This window comes from Silurus meridionalis, chromosome 18, assembly GCF_014805685.1.
Source record: "Silurus meridionalis isolate SWU-2019-XX chromosome 18, ASM1480568v1, whole genome shotgun sequence".
NCBI classification, from domain to species: Eukaryota; Metazoa; Chordata; class Actinopteri; order Siluriformes; family Siluridae; genus Silurus; species Silurus meridionalis.
The window spans coordinates 23,577,287-23,603,107 of record NC_060901.1 but is presented as its reverse complement, the minus strand read 5'-3'; the positions used below and the strand labels follow the sequence as shown (position 1 = coordinate 23,603,107).

Sequence of the window (25,821 nt, the reverse complement as noted above, 5' to 3'; positions counted from 1 at the left end):
GCGCGTCACTCTGTGTTTGTAGCACCAGCAACTTTAGGCCACGCCCATTGTCACGCCCTCTTTTTCTTTGGGGAACAAAGGAAACCGAATATAGTTGTTTCAGCGCTGAAAAACAAGCAATAAAACCACTTTTTGAACATTTTTTCAATTTCTTTTTAACATTTTCTGGTTTTAAATAAATATAAATATCAGGTGCGTCGAAATAATGCGTTTTGCATTAAAACAAATTTTTTCTTTTTTATTTCTTTTTCAGTGTGCGGTTGAGAAAGTACTTGTAGACCATATGGACGATATATAAATGTATTTGAGGTGTTTTTTTATATTTATATATATAAATAAAATAAAAAACTATATGTGTTTGTGTATGTTCAGTAAGGCGGACCGCCCTTATCAGGAACTACGTCATCAGAGCGTAAGCGCGTGGCTGTTCCAAATATGGGCATGGCATCCGGTGCATTACGTAATGGAAACGAGAAGGAAATGGTGGTGTTTTAACATGTAGAAAAACCCCAGTGAGTTTCCTGAATGTTGAGTTCCGCAAACAGTGGTGCGGTTTCACACCCAATAATGATGAAAAGTATGTGCATAACTGATTTTGTGAAAAAAATTCCAGATGTATTCCACATTTACTGTTAAAGAGGTCTATCCCATATATCATCCCGTATGTTCAACTCAATCCCATCTTCAGATCTTTCTACAAGATTATGTCAAGTCAATTCAAGAAGCTTTTATTGTCATTTCAACCAATATAGCTGACGCAGTACACAGTGAAATTAAACAACGTTCCTCCAGAACCCTGATGCTACATTAAAGAACAATCACCGAAACAGAAAACACAGGGCCAGGGACTAGTAAGTGTCCTCGCCACATAAAGTGCATCCTGGTGCAAACAGTGCAAAGACAACACAAGACAGTTCAAGACAACGCAGGACAGTGCAGGACAAAACACGAAATAGCTTCGCCAGTAAACCTGTTGTGACAAGACAAAGTGAACAAAATTGAACAGTGGCCAAAATGTAAACAAAAATGTTGTGCAAAGGTAGTCTGATGTGGGATTTTGTCATTTAAGAGCAACAAGAGCATTTCAATCATCTAATGCCAAAAAATCTAGGCCTGATCATCAATCCTATTCCAGATGTATTCAATCTCAGCTGTTACAATCCATCCCATGTCCAAAGAAGGATTTCTACTAGATTATAAAATCTTGATGTGGGATTTGTGGTCATTCCAAAAGCCACAAGACCTTTTTAATCAGGCACTGATGTCAGGAAAAAAATCGTATGACACATCACCCACCAGAAATTGTACAAAATGGAACACGGTGTATAATATGGCGATTTAATCTCTCGATTTGTTGTTACTCGATCAGTGTGAACCTAAAGTTGATATCCTGGCAGGAATTGTAGAACGGCATACACCAAACTCATGCTCGAAAAAACTCTGACAAGAACGAGGAACTCTTTGGCAGGCGTCGACCAAAAACTGTCCAAAAATTGTGTCCTTGCTTGGGACCATGGCAACTTCTCACCACAGACCAACCATGAAGGAATCGGTACTGTTGGATCCTCAATTACAGCAAATCCAAACAGGAGATATCATTAACTGTATTGCCTTAAACTCTGAGTTTTCTTTTGTCCATCACTCATGACTGCCTTGATCTTGGTCAGAATTTTGTACTTTTCCATTTGCACATTTTTACACCTGAAGAATCACCGTTCTGTACAATCGTGTTCACCGAACCTCCTCACGTCCACATACTTATATTTATACATATTAAATAATAATCATAAATGAAACCTGTCTAGTTTAGAGATGTATTTGCTGTTCTTTTAACTGCTTTCTGGGTTGAACAGATGTACACTGTACTGGAAAATTGGATCAGTTGCAAAGAAAAGAGTAGACTTTATTATAGATATCGCCATTTTTCCCCTGCTGTTTTTTTGCTCCTCTTCTTGAGCAATATCAGGTTTTTTGGCAAAAGATCCTGAAGATAACCTTCAATGATGTTCATCGGATACGTAAAACTCTAGCAAGCTGAAGAAAGTCTGTTCCCAAACAGCTACTTGTTGTTGTTTTTGTTTTTTTTCTTGATGATTCATATCCTTTCATGAGGTAAATCCCATGTAAGCATACGGGGCATGGGATTTGCATAACTGCCACTGATGACTGATGACACATATTGCTGGGGTGAAGCTGAGCAACCAGGAATAGTAAAACAAAAATTTAAAATAAAAAAGCCCTTAGAATGAAATGTATTTAATTGCAAATACGGACTTTTCTTCTAACACACAACTTCAATAAAAGTAAAAAGTAAAAGGTTATTTTAGAAAAAAATCACTACTGGGAATCAGTATGAGACTCGACTACACAATATATCATTCTAAGTAAGAATAAATCCTCTATTCAACATTTGGTATCACTTTGAGTTTGGATTCAGAACACACCAGATCCAAATCTGATCCCATGGATGATCCTGGGAACGTTTCAAAGCCGAACCTTAATGCTATTTTAAGCTTTTAATAAACTTCCTTAGGTCCTGCAGCCTTGAATATCGAGCAATAAAATACAAGAAGATGTGAGGTTCAAGGAAAATAATCTGCCTGGTGGTGGGATGCCAAATATAAAACCTTGATCGTTTTTCGGAGTTGAGATGGGAGATAATTCCACATTGATACAATTCAGCTTTTCGATCCTGATGACGCATTAGTATTCTGTCCTCACGGCCGAGGCGGTCTGAGGAAAGACAGCTGGTCACTGAGCTTCAAGGTTCTGGTTGCAGGAGCTGCAGAAAATCTGCTAGGCAACAGACTGGGGAGGAGGAGGGAGGAATTTTGTAGGGAAAGTACAGAAAATCCAGCATCAACAAGACTTTTTTTAATCAACGCAATCGAATACCCTACGATTTTATCAAAGATATTAAGAAATCTACATTCATACAGCACCAAAACAGTTGAATATACTGTAGGTGTGGAAAGTTTTTCATGCTACACGCATCACAAAGGCCAGCATTGCAATCGTTTTTTTGAATGTTTACACTGGAAAAAGATAATAGGTCGCTAACAATGGGGTAATAGGAGTAACAAAGTAGGCCATCATGGGTGTTTGTGACTCGTGCTGAAACCCAGAGTTATGCGACATTTACAAAGTCTTTGTTCAAACAGGGTTGAAGAAACATTTCCACTAAAATATTATACTTTGAATAGAGTTTATACAAATAAAACTGCCTGAAACCTGCTTTTAGATCCAAAAAGTCTCATTACAGTCTTTACATATACTGTACTATATATGTATATGTGTCTGGACTCCCTCTGCTGGTGATCATTATGAAATTTCTTCTACTTCAGTTTCATCACTCACTTCCAGTAAAACTGGTCACAGAACACAGGAGAACACTGGGTTCCAGGAATGTAACCAGGACCCATAACTAATGGCTTTCTCACATCCAAAAGCTCCATACACTCATTCACACCACGGGGCAATCAGTCTGAGCCGATCCACCGCCTGGCATGTTTTTGGGAGATGGAAGGAAACCAGAGAACCTGGAGGAAACCCAAAAGGAAGGCTGAGAAGTGCAAAGCACATGAACAAATCACAAAACAAAACAAATTGGAAAACAATAACAAAAAGTAAAAGCACTAAAAGTGCTTCCGTATTTGTTATTTTGTTTTTGGATTTGTTAATTTGTGCCGGATTCGTTATTTTTATTATTAATATTATTATTTTTTGTTTATTTGTTTTTGCATTTGTTATTGTGTATTCTAATTTGTTAATAGGTTTTCTGGTTTGTCTGCCACTTTAGGAATGTCCAAACACGACAAACATTTCTCACAGACAAATGTGTGTTTTCGAGCTTAGGATCAAATTTGACAACAGGGAAATTTCTTTAAAAAATAATCCTCCTTCCAAAACACATATTTTCTATCATTCATGACAGTTTATTCACAACAATCCAGAAAGTCTAAGTAAAATATATTTATATGTATATATATATTTTCTTATGATTATTAATGGTTTTTTTTTTTTACAATCTTTTCATGTTGTCAAAATACTTAATTTAGTGCCTGGTGCGAGAGGAACTAGAGTTTCATCAGAGACTCGAATTTCTAAATCAGGAATCTGTCACTTCGAAAGGTGTTGTTTACAGCTGACTTGAGCTCATATGAAATAAAATGAAGGAAACTGTGAATAAAGTAAAAATTAATTGCCACAAGTTCAACAGTCTAAAGATCCATGAAGTTACTATGAAGGGTTAAACATAGGAACCATGAAGATGGATTTGGTCTGTAATAATACAATTGGCTACAATGGCTTAGGAATGCAGTTGCCATGAACAGTTTTGTCTTCAAATGTTCTCCATTGAGCAGTTGATCACCTTAACAATGAGGAAACTTTATTGAATGGACATTTGGTGCCACCCAGATGATGATAGGTTCCTATTAGAGTCTAGTTCCTTTCAAGATTTTGTCCTGATACCATGTCAGACAGTTTTCCTTGCCACTTTCACCACTGTCTCACTCATTAGGAATACATCAATCAAGTATACACGCATACAGACTGATTTATACATGTAAAAGTTATACTTGTAATCTGTTTATGTTTGTTTTAGGACAATGTCCTTTGTTAATAGTGCTATACAATAGAATTAAGTTGAATACAATGAACACACACACACACACACACACACACACACACACACACACACACACACACACACATATATATATATATATATATATATATATATATATATATATATATATATATATATATATGCCCAATTTTTGCAGTAATACACTATTATGCTATTTTTATATATTTTTACTCCTGTTGAATTACAAAAAAAGTAAATAAAAGCTAATGAAAATAAAAACGAAAGAACGACTTGAACAGGAAGACTGGAATGGACCTTTTTTATTTACAGTATTTTGAAAACAAGGACCACGTGACCTCACAGAGTCGATACCTAAAGGATTCGAAGCACCTGATGTGTCGATTCCGTGTCGCGCTTGCGTTGTAGGGTTGGAATAATGGGTCCTTGAGTGTGTGAAGAGGGGGTGTTTGTTTATTTATTTTGGAGAGCATTATTAACATATATATTACACAAACATAGAAAGAGCTGAACGGCATGGACTGGAAGGTGTAAAGTGTAATTCGGAGCCCGACTCGGAGTTGAGCAGCAGCCCTGTGCTGGAGAGCTGATCTCCGGACGAGCCTTCGTGTCAGGTCTCGGTGAAAAAGCCGACTTTTAACCAGCAACTTTATTTGTTTGGAGACACTATGGCGCATGGAGGACCACCTCCTCGATGGCTAAACTGTCCCCGGAGAGGACAACCTGTAGCTGGTGAGCGTCTCTTCTGGGAGTTATACCTGGTTATTACCCAGGACACCACACTTAGCTTGTTACCTCGTGTTATACAGCTCGAGAACCAGCTGGGTTTGTTTATAAAGCATTTTTACACGACATTAAAAATAAAATACAAACAAATGACCGCTCTATACCACTGCAACAACACACACTAGTCTCAGTGTTAGCATGCTAGTCAAACCCATGTATCTTAGCTTCAACGCACTCCAAGCCGGAGCTAGCTGGTGTTTCACATGTTCATCCGCCGTGTTCATCCGCCGTGAACTCTAATTACCCGGAATATAATTATAATGACAATTATTATTATAATAATCAGAAAATAATAATGACATGATTAATGTATGATTTGCATTAATAACTGGGGCTGATACCCGCGATGGGGTTCACAGTGCTACATCTACAAAAAGCCTTTTTTTTAATGGATAAAATGATTTATTCATTTATTTATTAAATAATTTAATACATCTTTTTTTTTATTTTTTTATTAATTAAAGGTCGGTTTATTATCAATCCCATAATCCTAACGGTCGCAGTGAAAGCCCCCGAAGCCCCGCCCCCCTCACTGAAATAATCCCTCCTTGGTTTTGCTTTTTATCTCTTCCGGTGTTTCTAACCAATCACAGCCTTCTCAGGGGGCGTGGCTTAGAGTGGAGCTCACGCGTTGACTAAATAAACCCCTCCCCCTTTCCCACTAAACCGACTTTGCTTTTTTTTTCTGACTAATTAGATATTCATGGAGGCGTGGCTAATAGTTGTCCTCTGTAGCGCATTAAAAACTCGCCTCTTGACTGAAACTCCTCCCCTTTTTACTTAAGATATATTTTTCCTCCCTCTTTTTCTAATCAATCGCAGCCTTCTCGGGGGGCGTGGCTAAAGGTGGAGCTCGCGCGTTGACTAAATATAAACCCCTCCTCCTTTTCTGCTAAATCGACTTTGCTTGTTTTTTTCTAACTAATTAGATATTAATTGAGGCGTGGTTAATAGTTGCCGTCTGTAGCACATTAAAATTTCGCCTTTTGACTGAAACTCCTCCCCTTTTTACTTAAGATATATCTTTCTTCCCTGTTTTTCTAACCAATCACACATTATTATTTTTTAAGTGAGGGGCGTAGTTTCAATGCTTAACCCCGCCCTCCTCATTGACACCCCTTTTCTCTTCTCGCAAAAGAACCCACTTATGTTTTTTTCTGTTTTTCTAACTAATCACATACTCATGGGGGTGTGGCTAAAATATGTGGAAGTGGAACTTTGAAACCACTCCTACTCACCAAACCCATCTCTCTTTTAAAAAAAAAAAATCCCTTTGTGTTTCTATTTAATCACATTGTTTTGGGGGTGTGACTGTCTGTGGGAGTGGATACCTAAACTCCGCCCGTCACAAACACTTCCTTTGGTCTCAATATTGGAAAAGGTATTTTCTTTCTTCCTTTTCTAACCAATTACAGACTTTTGGGGGCGTGGTTAAAAGTTTGTGGCAGTGGAGCCCCGCCTCCTAACATAAACCCCTCCCGTACTGATAACGTCAGTAACACAACAAAGCTACGCATGCGAAATCTATATGCTGAGCTTATAAAACTAGGAGCTACTAACCATAAAGACTGTATAAGACTGCAGAAAGAACATCACTTATAATCTTATACTCCAGTAATCATGTTAGTTCTCACTCTCCAGTGTTCTGTATTGTTGAAAGATTTATGATCAAACTCTTGATGTCACCCAAATGAGGATGAGGTTCCCCTTTTGAGTCTGGTTCCTCTCAAGGTTTCTTCCTCATAACATCTAAGGGAGTTTTTCCTTGCCACAGTCGCCACGGCTGCTCATCAGGGATAAATACACATCATTCACCTTCACTGTTGATTTGTGTAAAGCTGCTTTGAGACAATGTCTGTTGTGAAAATCGCTATACAAATAAACTTGACTTGACTTGACTATATGTATGATTTATTGTTTCGTTATGAAATTAATCCGCTTCATTCACAAAACAGTCTCCAATTAATGGGAGAAGTTCTGGAGTAAACAACAGATCAAACTCAGGTTCCAAGCTGTCATTATTTTCAGGATGATATTTTGAGTCCAAATACGGCAAGTAGCAGCAGTCAAGCAGGTTTTTCCCTGACGTGAGTGAGGTGACCTCCGCGTAGAAAACCATGCAGGTGAAAGTCCAGACGAGACTCAAATCATCAGCATTCGTAGACTTAAACTCCAATATACACGTTTCTAAACATGCTCGTCTCCTTATAACGATTAATAAGGATGTGTTCAGGCCATGTATATAAAATGATCTTTATTTCTTACCATGTCTCACAATCAATCTTATTATGAAGCTACATCATGAGATAAAGATGAATAAAGATCTCAATTTTAATTTCGTTGCTCTTTTTTTATTACGCAGGTAAATTCCTACCAATGAAAACCATGTTGGGTCCCAGATACGACGACATGGTCCCAGAGGAGAACAGGTTTCATCCGAGCATGCTGTCCAACTACCTTAAAAGTCTCAAGGTACGTGTTTGAGCAAAATCTCATACCTCACGAGATATCCGAGTTGGATTTCAGAAGTTCGAGCGTAAATATACCGAATCGTGAACCGATAAACGATGTCTGGAAACGTTCTTTCTAGATTTCACACAGCATCTGATCAGTCTGCTACCTATCTTCATAAGATGTTATGTTTCTCTCTCTCTCTCTCTCTCTCTTTTTTTTTCTCCATCCCCTAGGTCAAGATGGGTTTGCTGATCGACCTGACGAACACGACGCGCTTTTATGACCGGGCGGATATCGAAAAAGAAGGGATCAAATACATCAAACTTCAGTGTAAAGGGTGCGTTTCGCAGCATGTGCATCGTATTTATCATACAGCTCTTTTGTTTTTTTTTTTCATCATGGACCTCTAAGTAGATTATTAGCGATTGTTCGGATAATCAGTTAGTCGGACGATTAATCGGAACAGGGATCTCAATCCCAACGCAGCCCTCGATTTTCTGTAGCGTTGATGGTTATTGTATGAGGAATTTTACGTTCAGGACCACGGACAAGGCACATCTATATTTTGTGTTGTTTATGGTTCAGCCGTTAGTGTTGACGTCAGGATAACGGTCCACGTCTAAAAAAAAACACACTTGCACACATTCCACGCGTTCTTACAGCTGCAGACACCAACAGATGTTTCAGGTGTCCAACCCGTTAGTCATCGTAACAGGGAATCTATTTTTAAAAACTGAATCGTGCCGTTCATCTCCGTTCCTTTTCCTTCCACCGCAGACACGGCGAATGTCCCAGCGACGAGACGACCAAGGCGTTCATCAGGATATGCGAGCACTTCGTACAGAAGAATCCCACCGAACTCATAGGCAAGTTTTTTTTAATGGTTTTCTCCCTCATTTGATTATTAGACCCTGATTGAAATTTTAGGTCTTTTCATCGACCCCATGCCCCGATTATTCTATTTCCACATTCCTGATTTATAGCACAGAACTCTTCATTTACACGTTGATACGTTTATTAGACCATAGATACGAAACGTATATAACTGAACATTTCCAAGGACATTTCTTATATCCTGATTTTCCAGTCTAATGGGAAATGCATTCCCAGGGTGTTATGATACAAATAATCCACGGCCCAGGCTCTGGTTTATACCTGACGCATACAGAAGTCAGTGTCCCATAATGCTGTGCTGCATTAATATGCTGTATTACGACTACAAACGAGACCAGCACGCAACAGCCAATCAGCTTTCCGTTATTGGCGCGATTCGCTCTCGAATTGTACCAAAGACATAAAAAAAAAACGGATATAGTTTTTTCAATATGGCGAAGTGCAAGTTTAGCGATCCATGGCTTTAAAAAAATATTTAATTTAGGACAAATTGATGATGTGATAAAGGTCTTAAATTTAATCAATTAATGGTCTTAAAAAAAGGTCTTAAAAAAGGTCTTAAAAAGTCATGAATTTGACTTGTTGAAACCCTGTTCAAAGAACATTGAACACGTTGAAGTTGGAACTTTATGAGGTCTCTCAAAATGTGGTCACTGCTAGTGTGCATTTAATGACTGTTACTCGCCTCCGAAACCCCCTAGTACAGTTGAGTATGTATAAAATACTAAGCAATAGAAAGTTTCACAGTCTTGAAATCATCGATTCAAATCTAAATCTAGTTTTAATGATCACAAGACAGCGGATCTGAGTAGATTCATCTATTCTGATTTACACCACAGAGACTCAGTCAAGCTTTATATTTATGTTTCTGTACTATTGCCCTATTAGTTTTTCTAAAATATAAAATTAAGCATTCAGGAAAAAAAAAGTTATAAAACACAGGCTGCATCAACGCGAATCCAGATGCATCCAAAAACGCCGTTTGCCTCTAAAAACTCTCCGCGTCCACACTTCCGTTTTCGATCTTTTCACGAAGGTCGCTCATCCGCACCGAAACGTCTGAAAATGCTCGCCTGGCACGAAGGTAGACGATTCGACCCGCGTCGTTTCCGCATATCGCCTTATTTACTTTCCGGCGGATTAGTATGGGCTGAAAGGTGTTTGCTGCTAGACCAGACCTGCACATCTGCAAATGGCTGTTTATGTTGTGAGGTAGCAGTTGCCATGACATGTGTTTTTTAAAAACCATAAGACTAGGTGTTTCCTGACTTCTGACCCACTACATATATAAAATGTGGTGGCTTAGTGGTTTCGGCGATGGACTTTGGATCCGAAGGTCATGAGTTCAAATCCAAAGCACACCAAGCTGCCACTCCTGGGGGCCCCTGAGCAAGGCCCTTAACCCCATATTTGCTTGGTTGGATGAATGTCCCTCTGGATAAGGGCGTCTGCTAAATCCATAAATGTAATGTAAATGTCAATTGATATTGTTTTTTGAAAGCCACAGATTTCTTTTTTTCTTGTGTTTTTTGCAAATGATTAATATTTACATTTGTGGCATTTCACAGAAGCCCTTAGAGCGACTTTTATTTATTATATTCACACACTGAGCAGGTATGGGGGTTAAGGGCCTTGCTCAAGGGCCCAGGAGTGGCAGCTCGGTGTGGCTGGAATTTGTATCCAAAGCCCGATCGATGCTTTATACTGGATCCGATAGGTTTAATCATTACACATCTTCTCCTCTAGATGTCGCACTTTAGCTTCCTGTACAGGGAAACTAGGCTTCAGTGGAAAGCCTGTTGGTCAATGCCAAAATGAGTTTTTCCAAAACACAAACCCCAATAGCGCACTTATTAGGGACAAACTTATAAAAAATAAACGTAGTTACTAAACTCTTTTGTCTGTAAAGCTGCTTCGGGACAATATCCATCGTTAAAATCGCTCTACAAATAAAACTGAATCAAGATCGATTCACTAAACCCGATATGTGTAAACAAATGACTATAACCTTGACCTTGTAGCTGAATCTTTAAATCTCCACAAGATCTAGTAGAACATCTTCCTAGAAAAATTAGGATGTTCTTAAAAACCAGGTGTCTACAAACCTCTGTATGTATTGTGTATATTATTAAGTATATTTAATAAACGTGCTTCGAGCTGCCCGTACGCTCAACCTAATATGGAGTTTAGAGGGGGTCAAAGCATGCAAATGCGAGGAAGGTGGAACGATTGAGAAATAAGAGAAATATCTCGCAAAAGATGCACAAAATAAATGCAACGTTTGTATACGTGCGTCATCGAAAATGATTTTTTTTCCCCTTTTTATTTGAAGGTTCAGTTATTTAAGATTTTTTTTATGTAAAAAAAACGTCCAGCAGAGGGAGCTAGCGTGCTTCAAGCTGACATATTCGATTTTTCTCCTCAGGGTATCTGGAATAGGATGTATTTTTCTTAGCATATTCACAAGAAATGTTGAGAAAGCTATTCCAAATGATGGCAAATCTTGTAAACATCCAAACAGAGCTTGAGTGACAAAACCGAGAAAAAAAAAAAAAAAAAAGGAGCTGCATTTCTGTTCCAAGATTTGATTGACACGTTTCTCTCTCTGAGACTCAGCCAGTCAGTCCACGTTTCATAGCGTTGATAGACGGAGAAACGTCTGAGCCGAGCCTTCATCCTGCAAGTTATTTCTGAAATATTTTCACCTCAGGTGCCGATATAAACGAACGAGATGAATAAAACATCCCTCCTCTCTCCAGCTCTATTTCACGCCAAGGAAGGCACATTACTTTAAGATCTGTGCATCAGGCAGAATATTTCCGATAAGGAAAATTTTTTTTTCTTAATTGAGCTGACACGAAACGACTGAAGCATAATTTCCACGATGGCGTATATGGAAACGGGTGGATCGGTCCAAAGGATTTTTACCGTACGTGTTTAAATAAATAATGCATTTAAAATATTGCATCGCTGGTTTACGAGCTGTTTCCTCCTCTGAAGGGAATAAAACATACCGGTTTGGGAAATAAATCAACGTGGGGTCAATATCCCAAAGCTTTTATTATAAATTGCTTTATTTCTTTAAATTATTTTTTCTAATAATGAAGCTTTAAACAAATATTTAATTATAAATTATAAAAATGATTTTAGATTTAGTTATACTAATTAAAATTAGTGTTATTGAATAACAATAAAAAATCTGGACTTTTTGATTACAATTTTTTTCTGATAACGTGCTTATAAAACACTTCAAAAAGATTTCAAAATGATTTTCTAATTATATTGTCAGCAGTTTTAACGATAATTTATTATAACTACTTTTTTGGGAGAAACAAAAGAATGTTGAAATTCATTCATAAAATAATTTTTAGAGCTTTAGAATGTTTTTTTTGGAATTCAAACATTTATTTCTAATGTTGCAGTAAAATTATACAATTTATAAAGCTTTTAAAATGTTTTTTTAGAAATTAAACATATATTTTATAATCATATGTAAGATAATCTATAAAGCTTTTATAATTAACTTTTTTTGTTGTCACTTTTAAAAAGCTTTCTAATAATGTTGCAGTAATTCTTTTAACTAATTTGTTAAGCTTTTATAATACATTTCTTGATTTTTATTGGGAGAAAAATTTCCTATAAGGTTGCTGTAAACGTAAATTTCTTTTAAAGCTTTTATATTAAATAGCTTTTTTTAAATCATAAAAAAATTTTTTTTCAATGTTGCAATAAATTTATATAAACATTTTTTTTTATTTTAATTACAATTTTTTTGTAATTACAAATTTTCTAATGTTGCAATTAATAAAAAAAAATTATCCTTTTTAATCTGAATGTTCCAGTCCAATTTGGCGTTATATGTAATAAGGGTACAACCTCCGACTTCGCTGTCCGTGGTCCTGGTGTTTCATCTCAGAAGCACACAACAGAAAAACGATACCAGCTGCATCATCATGAAACGCCAAACAAACAAGCAGGATCGGTTTTCTGAGCCACCCGATTCCATGCCATTGCCCGATGATTCAGACATTACAGTGTCTCATCAGAGAGCGACGAAATAAACAACTTCTGTTCATACAAGGCATATTTCATTCATACTTGATCAGCACCGGCTTTAACAGCATTGCGAAATAAATTCAAAAATTCAAAGCGATTATTTTACACCTTTTGGTCCTCAAGACTTCAAAATGTTGTGCTTTTTGAACACCCTGTTCCACAATTAGTCCCCCTTTTGCACTTCACTCTTGTGTGAAGACGTTCCACTGAATTTCGTGGAGATTTGTTCTCGTTCAGCTACAAGGGCGTTATTAAAGTCAGGTACTCATGCCAGTGTTGTGACCTCCTAAACTACAGCTGGTTGAAGGTTCACTAACAATAAAGTTCCAAAAAGTTATTAGCAATCTCTCCAAAAAATAGCATCATATTTACCCAACGAAATATTTATGGCTAGATTAAGAACGAAGGATAAAGAACTTAAAGCCCCCATGGAAACGCCAAGCTGACGGTCGGCCGGTGGGCAGTGTCGAGTGGGTTTTGGGCCACACCGTGAGATCTTGTCAGCTGTTTTTCGGCTGATTCTGCATGAGGCGGAGCTCGTTTGCGAGAAAGAGATTGTCTATTTAGTGAAAAACAGAATCGACCTCAAACCAACAGTTGGGTTGAGAGGGCTATGAGTAATCCTGTAAAGAAAGGAGTGTTATTGTGGATGTAAAGTACAGCCCTACGCAAGTAATAAAGATTTGACCCAAAGGTGAGATACACTGTATATTCAGGGGTGTCCTTAGCTGATTGTTTCTGGATTTGGTTCGTGTGATTCTATTTTATGACCTATAAGAGGCGCTCCTGTGATTCTGCCAAAGCCTCACGGCGTATCCCAGAGGGTGGAATACATGCATTTTATTGTCATAACTGCGCTCAAGGCTTATTGATGCTGCCTTGGAAACGACCTCTCTGCGATTGGGGGGAAGGGGACCAATGGTTAGTGGGAATAGTGGGGCAGGAGTGGGCACGATGAGGACTCAGAGGACCCGAGAACCAGACAAGGCTGTCTGTCACTCTAACAAGGGCAGCGTCTTTAACGAGGGGGGGATTTCTGTGTACAGAGGATACGGAATGGTTTCCGGATGTAGACACTGATTTTAATCCAGTCCTCTGCAGGTCACGAACTTTCATCGTTGTAACGTTTTTGTCCTTTTCACATCATTACTTCTTGCGCTTTAAATCACCTGGCTGCATTCGCACGGCGTTAATGAGTAGACCGGGTCAGCGCTGTTTTTTACCTCGCGAGTGTTGCGGCATTAGTTAAGTTTATTAAACTTTGGGCTCGCTCTTTTAGCCTCAATCAAATGAGCAATCAAAGGGATTTCTTCTCGCCAGGCTAAAAGGAAGCCCTTTCTTCGCTCTTTGATTAGAGTGACTTTCACGTCTGGATTAGTATAAAAAAAAAGTTGTTTTAAGTTTATTACCCTATTCGGGTTTCTAACCTAAGGATTTAGGTAAGACGCTTTCGACCTGCGACATTTCCGCCTGCCATTTATGTAATGACTAAAAAAACACGGCGTCGTCTTCGTGCACAATCCCACGTCGTTTTTCAAATGTAGCTTTTCAAAAAGCGACGTTTTCGTTGACTGCACCGTCTCAGCGCGGACGGAAGGCCAAAACGGAGAGAGAAATATGCATTTTCAAACAAAAACAGTGTGGACGTGGCCCAAAAAGACGTTTTGTATTACAGACTTTAGTTTTGTTTTGTAGTATCTCAGTGAATCGCACATGAACAATCCTTCTGTTGCTGCAGGATCGACGGTTTACATTTTACAAATATTTTTTAGAAGATAATAAAAATAGTTTTAGAATTGCAGTTCTAATAAATTTGGTTTCTCCGGCAATTATTTGGTAATATTATATATAATACTGATGCATGTCAGAGATTCTGGCTCTGACATGCATCAGAAATTGTCTTTAGGGAAGTCTCCATATTTGGAAAAGTATTTTGAAATGAAAATTGTGTAGGAACCCTGACAAGGCATCATTGGGCCGAGACACTACGACACAAATGGCATGCAGAGACTAAAACTCTTGCAGTCAGGTCTGTTGTTATGAGGAGCAAATATGCTATGCATATTTGGGGGTGGCAGTGTAAGTTTTATTTCCACACTTCACCACTAGAGGCAGACCTACAGTTTACCAATCATGATAAGTTACCTATGACATCACAGTGCACCGTTCTCTATCAAGAGTATAAAACACTGAGCAGCATGCATTCTGCATTACGCAACCCACTGAACAGCAGCTAACAGAAGACGGCAAGAATCAACTTACATACGATCAATTCTATACCCAGTAAAGTTGAGTGTTTTGAATCCTGTACTGTTTTTACTGACATGCTGGGGCGAATACAATTCCCTGATCAACGCACACCAGATAGTGAAAAATCCTAATATGGTCGTTCGAGCTTGATTGGAAAACCTCCTAACAGTGGGGGAGACACTGAGGTCACCTTCCAGAGTGTGAAAGCGAAAGGGAAGGGCTTTGTTAGTGGGGCTGTGTCGCGTAAAGTGGTGGGGGGAGGAGGAGAATGAGGAAAAAGGATTAGAGGAGCGAGAGATGAAGGAGGATGCAGGGTGGGAAAGGAAGGAAAGGGAGGGGAGGGGGCAGTGAACCTAGTCTTTGATCAACAGAACACTGTGTAACACACAAACGCACTTCATCCATCACGATAATGAGATTGATTATACGAAAAGCACGCAACAACGCAAAGGGAATGAGGGCAGACAAAACACTGATGGATGGATTGATAGATGGATGGATGGATGGATGGATGGACCAGAGATGTAGATTAATGTATCACTCATGTGTATATTGTCTCGTCCCCCTACAGGTGTCCACTGCACTCACGGCTTTAACCGGACGGGCTTTTTGATCTGTACCTACCTGGTGGAGAAAATGGACTGGAGGTCAGTGTGTGTGTGTGTGTGTGTGTGTGTGTGTGTGTGTGTGTGTGTGTGTAAAAACGCCTCAAACGTTCACCTCACTGTTCACCCACACGTCCCTGGTCGTAGCATGTATAGTGTGATGGACATGGACATAAAGTCTGGTAGGGTTGGAAGCGAGAACGTGGAGAAAGCACCAGCAGGACGATCCCTTCTTCACACTGACTTATGACACCACCTCGTATAGATCTTCCACCGCAACCCATGTAAAGCTATCTTAATGCTTTGCGGTCACAGTTTGGTGAAGGACCACATATGGCTGGAAAGGTCACTAAGGTCATTGCTTTGTCATACGCAGCATGAAGGACACGGAGTGATTATGTGCCTGTGCAGAACATGAAGGTCAGGATAGTCCTGTTGGAAAATCTACTCCACGTTATGTATATCCTGGTCCCCTGGTGCGAGAGAGTTGATAGACACTTCACAGCACGACTCTCTGTAAGCGTAATGTGTTTTCCTAAACTCCTGCCGTAATCAGTCACGCGGAAGCGCCGAAGCGCCAACGGGGCGGTTCTCCGAAGCCTTTCGCGGAACGACATGAATTATTCATCGGCGAGAGCGAAGGGCCGACGTGTTAAAGGCTTCGACACTCGACTGCAAGTGGCTGTGAGAAGGTCACGGCTGGCTAGGAATCTTCCAGGCTTGCGTTCACATTCACAAGTTAAAGTGACATGCATCTGATTTCCTGCGTTAATACGATGGATCTGATCAAATCAACCCGAGCTGCTAGTGTGTGTCATCCTAGGCTGGATGCATGTCTAAAATGTGTTCGTGGCCTGACATCAGCAGCAGCGGAGGATAATAATGGCATGATTTTTCTTTTTTTCTCAACACCTATCACTCAGCCATCGCTGCTAATTTACAGTTGTGTGAAAAAGAAAGTACAATCTCTTGGAATGTATCAGGAAATAATATAAAAATCATTTGGTTTATATGTGGTTTTAAAATTTGGTAAATAAAACCCCAGATCAACAACCGAAAAAAAAGTCTACTGATTCTTTAAGTATAACTAATTATAACGGTCTTAATACCCATCCCAAATTGATAGGCAGCAATAATTGCTTCTCAAGATCATTGCTGATGTCCTTCTTTCTCGGCATTGTGTTGAAACATAACGAAACGCTCCAGACCAGCAGTTATGTGTACACACAATGCCAAGGAGGAAGGACACTAGCGCCGATCTTTGAGAAGCAATAGTTGCTGCCAATCCATTTGGGAAGGGTTATAAGGCCGTTTCTTACACTTAATTATAATAGTTACAATTATTAAAGGTATAGGTATACTTAGTTTTTCCACACACGGCTTTTTCATTTTCAGCTTTATTTTTGGTAAAACAAATAACGACACATCATGTCTTGTACATCTGAGGTTGTATTTAGCAAGATTCTTAGACCTCTTGAGGTCTCGATAAGCATGCCGATGAAATCTGGATAAACGCGCAGCAGAACCCTGAATCCGGTTTACTTTTGATAGGACCAGCGCCACACCTAGTCACATACTTGTCCGTATCGTATCACTCGTGTATCACTTGAATGTAGTGCGCAATGATGAGACACTAGTTCACTCTGGTGGCAAATTTACTCCACGTTATGTATATCCTGGTCCCCTGGTGCGAGAGAGTTGATAGACACTTCACAGCACGACTCTCTGTAAGCGTAATGTGTTTTCCTAAACTCCTGCCGTAATCAGTCACGCGGAAGCGCCAGCGCCAACGGGGCGGTTCTCCGAAGCCTTTCGCGGAACGACATGAATTATTCATCGGCGAGAGCGAAGGGCCGACGTGTTAAAGGCTTCGACACTCGACTGCAAGTGGCTGTGAGAAGGTCACGGCTGGCTAGGAATCTTCCAGGCTTGCGTTCACATTCACAAGTTAAAGTGACATGCATCTGATTTCCTGCGTTAATACGATGGATCTGATCAAATCAACCCGAGCTGCTAGTGTGTGTCATCCTAGGCTGGATGCATGTCTAAAATGTGTTCGTGGCCTGACATCAGCAGCAGCGGAGGATAATAATGGCATGATTTTTCTTTTTTTCTCAACACCTATCACTCAGCCATCGCTGCTAATTTACAGTTGTGTGAAAAAGAAAGTACAATCTCTTGGAATGTATCAGGAAATAATATAAAAATCATTTGGTTTATATGTGGTTTTAAAATTTGGTAAATAAAACCCCAGATCAACAACCGAAAAAAAAGTCTACTGATTCTTTAAGTATAACTAATTATAACGGTCTTAATACCCATCCCAAATTGATAGGCAGCAATAATTGCTTCTCGAAGATCATTGCTGATGTCCTTCTTTCTCGGCATTGTGTTGAAACATAACGAAACGCTCCAGACCAGCAGTTATGTGTACACACAATGCCAAGGAGGAAGGACACTAGCGCCGATCTTTGAGAAGCAATAGTTGCTGCCAATCCATTTGGGAAGGGTTATAAGGCCGTTTCTTACACTTAATTATAATAGTTACAATTATTAAAGGTATAGGTATACTTAGTTTTTCCACACACGGCTTTTTCATTTTCAGCTTTATTTTTGGTAAAACAAATAACGACACATCATGTCTTGTACATCTGAGGTTGTATTTAGCAAGATTCTTAGACCTCTTGAGGTCTCGATAAGCATGCCGATGAAATCTGGATAAACGCGCAGCAGAACCCTGAATCCGGTTTACTTTTGATAGGACCAGCGCCACACCTAGTCACATACTTGTCCGTATCGTATCACTCGTGTATCACTTGAATGTAGTGCGCAATGATGAGACACTAGTTCACTCTGGTGGCAAATTTACAAGCCTACACTGCTGTTCTTTGGGATCTTGGCGGCGAAGTCCACCTCTGTAAATCTGTTTCCGTTTGTTTCTGTTCAGCGTCGAAGCCGCAGCGGCCGCATTCGCTCAATCCCGCTCTCCCGGCATCTACAAAGAAGACTACCTAAAAGAGCTTTTCCGCCGCTACGGCGACGTGGACGACGCTCCCCCGGCCCCCGAGCTTCCCGATTGGTGCTTCGAAGACGGCAATGATGACGCCGACGACGACGGCAACGTGATCGGTCAGGACTCCGGACCGAGCTCATCGGGCTCCAATCAGGGCAAAAAGAAGAGGGAGAAACTCAAACTGGTGAGTTTTTTTTTTTTTTTGTACAAAAAATCTATATAAAATTGTGCCTGTTTGTATTTATTGAAAAGTAAGTACCCGATGTTCAATGTTTTTACTAGGTAGAATTTAAGAGCTCCTTTTTCATCTTAATTGTGTACAGTGATGTTTTTATTATTAATTTTTTTTAATAATATCCAAAAAATAGTGTATACTTGTATTTGCCTTTATTACAGCATCAAGTCCCTTCAGTTTTCAAGAGTCTCTTTTGTGTACGGCTATTTCTAGAGCATTCTATTCCAGTTTTCTATCATTGCAGTTTTCCATCATAAAAGTCTTTACACACAGGTGTGTGTGTGGGTGTAGAGTTTTCATATTGTTGATCTCTTGCAAAATGGAATTATTTTCTACTGGGAAATTCCCCAAACTGGAATTCTCCTCCAATGGCGAACGAAATTCATTCGTCCTCCTTTTTTTATTTCTCGACTCCCCGTCACATCATTAATTCAGTCGGCTCTGTGCCGCAATAAAGATGTTATTTTTTTTTTGATCCGAGTTGAACGAGGGGTTTCGGGTTACACAAGTCACATCCGATTCCTCTGAACGTAACGAATCGCCCGGCGTGCGATAATTGCACCGGCTTCCTGCAGAAGGCTCGTTAAAATAGTTAAATTAGCGAGGATATCCCCCGCAGTGCCCGCCGTTCAAATCACGACACCGTATATATGTCAGGCTTTTGATGGCTCCAGAAAGCAAATCAAGCATGACCACAGTGGTTTTTATTATTTTATAATTTTTTCTTCATCGGAGATCCGTTTTCTTTTCTGGTGATTAATGCTAGTCATTTCCTCCCCTACCTGGCAGAGGCTTTGGAGAGGTTGGAGTGGGGTGTGTGGGAGGCTGTGACAGGTGTGTGGCTCTGACAGAGCAGTTGTCCACAGTTACACAGCGTTCGATGGAAAAAATTGTTGGATTTTTTTTTTGGCAAGACAATAATAGCAATACAACTCGGAACACTTCCTGTCCACAAGCCATGGGTCTCCAAAGAAACGCACCTTTTCAAAAGCTGCCGGACCAAAGCATGAAAGTGCTGTTTGCCCTCTTCTACATACCCGAGCTCACTGAATGGCTAGTAAAAGTGGTAGCTTATTGGAACTTCGGGATCGAAAGTTCACACGTTTAAATCGAAGCACCGCCAATCTGTCACTCATGGGAACCAGGAATCTGCAGCTGCTCGCTTGTATAAACCAGATAAAGTCGTTAAAGAAAACAGCACCGTAGAAAGAATATACCATCGTTCCCACCCACCCCCAAGAACACGGTCCGATTATCTCTAATGTTAGTTCTCACCTCCAGTGTTCTGTATTGTTTAAAGAATTCAAAAGGTTCCCCTTTTGAGTCTGGTTCCTCTCAAGGTTTCTTCCTCATAACATCTAAGGGAGTTTTTCCTTGCTACAGTCACCACAACTGCTCATCAGGGATAAATACACATTGCTCACCTTAACTATTAAATTCTGTAAAGCTGCTTTGAGACAATGTTCGTTGTGAAAAGCGCTCTAGAAATAAACTTGACCTTGAAAACTGAAAATCGCTCAGATACAAATGAGATTTTTCGCACCGGAACGTAGCACCAGCTCAAGACAACGACTGTCAGGATCGCCTTCGCTTGCAGCTAGGAAAACGTTACCACGTAACAACAGCACGTATCTTTATCATAAAAAACGCAATTCCACATTCGACCCAATGATGGCGCTAGAGCGTTGGCAGCACATGGTCCAAATTTAATCAGAACTTTTTTTTTAGGCCCTGAAGAATCAGGGTTGTAAATCTGATGACTTTTTGATATAAGAATTGCCCTAAATTCAGTGGTCAGAAGAAGATAAAGTAGAACAATAGGGTGTCTGGCCCCCCTACTTTTGTTGCTTGGACCCCCCCAAACTACAAGAGGCGTTCGGGATTTTTTTTTTTATTGTATTTATACAGAATTACTTTCCTCCATTTTTTTCAAGACACGTCTGTCGATCGAAATTATCCCTCGGTCCATCCCATTTACACTCACAATGCAACAATGTAAACCAAGAACCTCTTGACTTGAATTTAGTGCAGTTAAAATATTCAACTGTTGCTTTTTCTTTTTTCTTTCTTTTTTTTGCTTGTTTCAAGGTTTCAAGAAAAACCTAGAGGTGCTTACAGATTAACCCTCAGTGTATTGAGGTTGTGCATATGCCTGGCTTTGATAGCAAGAGCCAGAAGAAAGCTCTTCCCATGCGTTTTTCCACCCAGATAATTGGATTATCCTCAGCGTCTATTGCAGCTTTTCTGCCGCATAGCGTCCCATCATCCCGGGGTCACGGCACGTTAAGTAGGATTGTTTTCATGGAGGAAGTTTTAATGAAAATGGGAGCGTAATTGCCAGCGGTTGTCGAGGTTGGAGGGAAAAACAGCAAAAAATAAATAAAATGACTTGTATTTAGATTATTGAAATATTTGACTCTTTCTTTGTTTCAGGGTGCCACGTTTCTTGAGGGCGTCTCGGTCAAAGGGGTGACCCAGTTGACCACTCAGCCCAAACTGGGCCAGATTCAGCGCAAGTGTCAGGAGTTCTGCGAGTGGGAAAGGTAAGTGCATGCGCAGGAGCATTTCATGTACGAGGGGCGTTCAGGTCAAACCGGGACTACAGGTATAACAAAAAAATAAAAAATAAAAAAAGGATGCTAGCATTACGGTAGTACACGCAGACGCTAGCGTGTTCTATTACTGATAGGTGGCGCAGTTCAGAGACCGCTGGAAGACAACAGCGCCAGCACGTGGTGAAGTTTCTTGTGAACGAAACTACAGAAGCCCAGGCTGTCCTAGGAGGATTCAGGTATAAAGAAGAATCTTCCTAGGACGAATCTTTCAGGCCAGGTTAAGCATGTGTTGAGTTTAACTCAACTCAAAAGTCCCGGTTTGATTTGAACACCCCTTATGTGTATTCTTTTGTTTGTGTTTGTAGTCGGGTACTGATCCAATTCATCCAATCACCATCTAAAAGAGGAGTTCCTCAAAAAACTTGCGTAGAATTCGAGTCTAAATTTGGAACGGCGACGCTGAACGAACCCCTTTGTTGCCCAATTTGATCGAAATGTCTTTATCCTGTAGCTTTCAGTTCGAGAGAGGAAATCAACATGAGGATTTATAGTAACGAGAGCATTGACAAAAGTGAAATCCTTTGATGTGCAACATCAAAGTAGCGGTAAATGGTTTAAAAAGTTGCTTTTAAGTTTTCAAGTTCCGTGATATAAAAGCGTTAAAATTATTTTTATTTTCATGCTATTTAGTGTGAAAATCAGCTACACCTTCACCTCTGTACAAATACAAATATAGACAAAAGTATTGGGACACCTGACCTTTGCAGCCGTATGTGTGTTAAAAATTTTTTCCCTTAAATAGCTGTCAAACCACTTTTAAACCGGTTCCTTGTGCTGCCCGTCTCTCGGACATGTTGTGTTGTACCTCAAAGAGCTTAAAATTAGGGCGTTTATTTATTTTTTTTCTCCCCTAAGTGGCGGGTTGTAAACAGTAAAGCCTCCCCGTATAGAGGACGATGGGATTGTGGCAGCCTCGCGTCAGCGAAGCGACGTACGACTGCAAATAGCTCCCTTTTTCCCTCATTCCGTCCCACACAAACGTCTACAGAACTGTCAAAGTTTTCGCGAGGGCTTAAGAAATGACAGCTCTTTTGTGGAATAAGAACAGCTCGTCTCCGAGCGTGTCTTCCTGTTGATTAATCGAGAAAGGGGGAACAAAAGCCACAAACTCGGAATCAGGGTGGACTTCGCAAACCCTGAACTAACAGCGGCTCGGGCATGCGGTTCACAAAACGGTGGACAAAAGTATTTGGACACCCCAATGATGAGATTTTTTTGGTTTGCTGTTCTTTTAAAAGCTCCATTCTTCTGAGATGATGTTTTTGGTCTTCCAAACACACTCTTACACAACAGTTATTGCAGAACCCGGCTGCACGACTACTCACTAGAACTCCTACGATGGACCTCCTGTTTTTCACATGAGCACTGGCTTTTGGTTAAACAGCACATTGAGTTGAAAATCCCATAAATAAAATGGATTATCATTGATGGATTATTATTAATACACAAAGAAATTGGACCGGGAGATCTCCTGCTATAAAGCTCCGACCTCAACCCTACCGTACCGTACCGTACGTTGGAATGTTGACACCACCCCCAGGCCTCCTCACTAACTCACCTACATCAGCACCTGATTTTACCAGCACCCTTGTGGCTGAATGAATCTCCAAAAATCTCCACTCCATCCTCTAGAACTTTATCTTCCCGGAAGAGTGGAGGTTCATAAAACGGCAAATGTGGTCGGAACGCACCTATAAACCATATGCGCAGGTGTCCGTTAACTTTTGACCCTGTAGTGTAGGAATTTTTTGTACTGCGTTTTTTTCGTTTTTTTTGCATGTAACATTTGGACAACTCAGCCTTTTAAATGCATTCATGTATTTCAGCAAACGGAAATGGAAATTCTAAAGTGTGTGTGTGTGTGTGTGTGTGTGTGTGTGTGTGTGTGTGTGTGTGTGTGTCAGGTCTGGCTTTCCTGGAGCTCAGCCTGTGTCCATGGACAGGCGCAACATTCATCTATTGGAGCAGAACGGCTACAAGGTCAGCTGGAAGGCAGATGGAACACGGTGAGCTGCTACGCCTACACACGCACACTCACACATACACACACACACACACACTCACGGCATCGCTATTTCAGACTCTCTCATATACACATTCTGCTTAATTTTTTTTTTTAATGGGCCGACAGCGAGGCGAAATGGCTGCTGCGATTAACACAGGAGTATACAGGGAGTGCAGAATTATTAGGCAAATGAGTATTTTGACCACATCATCCTCGTTATGCATGTTGTCTTACTCCAAGCTGTATAGGCTGGAAAGCCTACTACCAATTAAGCATATTAGGTGATGTGCATCTCTGTAATGAGAAGGGGTGTGGTCTAATGACATCAACACCCTATATCAGGTGTGCATAATTATTAGGCAACTTCCTTTCCTTTGGCAAAATGGGTCAAAAGAAGGACTTGACAGGCTCAGAAAAGTCAAAAATAGTGAGATATATTGCAGAGGGATGCAGCAGTCTTAAAATAGCCAAGCTTCTGAAGCGTGATCATCGAACAATCAAGCGTTTCATTCAAAATAGTCAACAGGGTCGCAAGAAGCGTGTGGAAAACCAAGGCGCAAAATAACTGCCCGTGAACTGAGAAAAGTCAAGCGTGCAGCTGCCAAGATGCCACTTGCCACCAGTTTGGCCATATTTCAGAGCTGCAACATCACTGAGTGCCCAAAAGCACAAGGTGTGCAATACTCAGAGACATGGCCAAGGTAAGAAAGGCAGAAAGTCGACCACCACTGAACAAGACACACAAGCTGAAACGTCAAGACTGGGCCAAGAAATATCTCAAGACTGATTTTTCTAAGGTTTTATGGACTGATGAAATGAGAGTGAGTCTTGATGGGCCAGATGGATGGGCCCGTGGCTGGATTGGTAAAGGGCAGAGAGCTCCAGTCCGACTCAGACGCCAGCAAGGTGGAGGTGGAGTACTGGTTTGGGCTGGTATCATCAAAGATGAGCTTGTGGGGCCTTTTCGGGTTGAGGATGGAGTCAAGCTGAACTCCCAGTCCTACTGCCAGTTTCTGGAAGACACCTTCTTCAAGCAGTGGTACAGGAAGAAGTCTGCATCCTTCAAGAAAAACATGATTTTCATGCAGGACAATGCTCCATCACACACGCCCAAGTACTCCACAGCGTGGCTGGCAAGAAAGGGTATAAAAGAAGAAAATCTAATGATATGGCCTCCTTGTTCACCTGATCTGAACCCCATTGAGAACCTGTGGTCCATCATCAAATGTGCGATTTACAAGGAGGGAAAACAGTACACCTCTCTGAACAGTGTCTGGGAGGTTGTGGTTGCTGCTGCACGCAATGTTGATGGTGAACAGATCAAAACACTGACAGAATCCATGGATGGCAGGCTTTTGAGTGTCCTTGCAAAGAAAGGTGGCTATATTGGTCACTGATTTGTTTTTGTTTGGTTTTGAATGTCAGAAATGTATATTTGTGAATGTTGAGATGTTATATTGGTTTCACTGGTAAAATAAATAATTGAAATGGGTATGAATTTGTTTTTGTTGTTGCCTAATAATTATGCACAGTAATAGTCACCTGCACACACAGATATCCCCTAAAATAGCTAAAACTAAAACTACTTCCAAAAATATTCAGCTTTGATATTAATGAGTTTTTTGTGTTCATTGAGAACATGGTTGTTGTTCAAATTAAATCCTCAAATAAAATTAATCCTCAAAAATACAACTTGCCTAATAATTCTGCACTCCCTGTAAGTTTGCGAACGCGAGCGAGAATTGCGACAAATATACGCCGAAATATTGCAGCTTCTATCTCAGCTGGTCACATGACTAAACGTTTTCGAAAAAAGGCCAGAGAGCGAGGAGACCTGGCGTCCCGTTCCAATTCCTCCCAAAGGGGTTTAAAGCTCTATAGCAGGAGATCCTCCACTCCAGGAGGGGGCATCGTCATGCTGGTGGAGGTTTTTTTAATTAACGCAGTTTTTAATTTTTTAACATTCGTGAATATCAACAGTTTACATTTTGAAAAACAATTTGAAATAAAATACCTGCTTTGTTAAATAATATTTTTATATAAATATTTTATAAAAAAAATAAATATTAAATAATTTAATACACTTTTTTTAAATTATATTGATTCAACCGAGTAATCAATTAAATTGGCACAAATTAAAGCAATTAAATTAAATTGAGTAAATAGAAAAAAATGGATGAAATTGTTTACATTTGTTAGACTCCATTTGCTGTTTCGAGTTTATTATTTAAAATTAAATTACAATTTAATTAAACGGTACTATTTATTTCAGCATACTTTGACAAATGTCTTCATTCCT

The 25,821-nt window shown here is 40.0% G+C and overlaps 1 protein-coding gene across 2 annotated transcripts in view; it reads left to right on the top strand.

Moving 5' to 3' along the window:
• The first annotated feature begins 4,957 nt into the window (after positions 1-4,957).
• Positions 4,958-25,821, top strand: part of rngtt (RNA guanylyltransferase and 5'-phosphatase) — a 116,570-nt gene continuing 95,706 nt past the window's right edge. The window contains exons 1-8 of one of the 2 annotated variants that reach the window (XM_046873259.1): positions 4,958-5,341; positions 7,758-7,867; positions 8,083-8,186; positions 8,627-8,715; positions 15,621-15,696; positions 18,602-18,851; positions 21,336-21,445; positions 23,422-23,523. In XM_046873259.1, coding sequence (XP_046729215.1) covers positions 5,278-5,341; positions 7,758-7,867; positions 8,083-8,186; positions 8,627-8,715; positions 15,621-15,696; positions 18,602-18,851; positions 21,336-21,445; positions 23,422-23,523 — 905 coding nt within the window. In that variant the 5' untranslated portion in view covers positions 4,958-5,277. The remainder of the gene's footprint in view (positions 5,342-7,757; positions 7,868-8,082; positions 8,187-8,626; positions 8,716-15,620; positions 15,697-18,601; positions 18,852-21,335; positions 21,446-23,421; positions 23,524-25,821) is intronic. The other variant, XM_046873258.1, reaches the window with a different exon arrangement.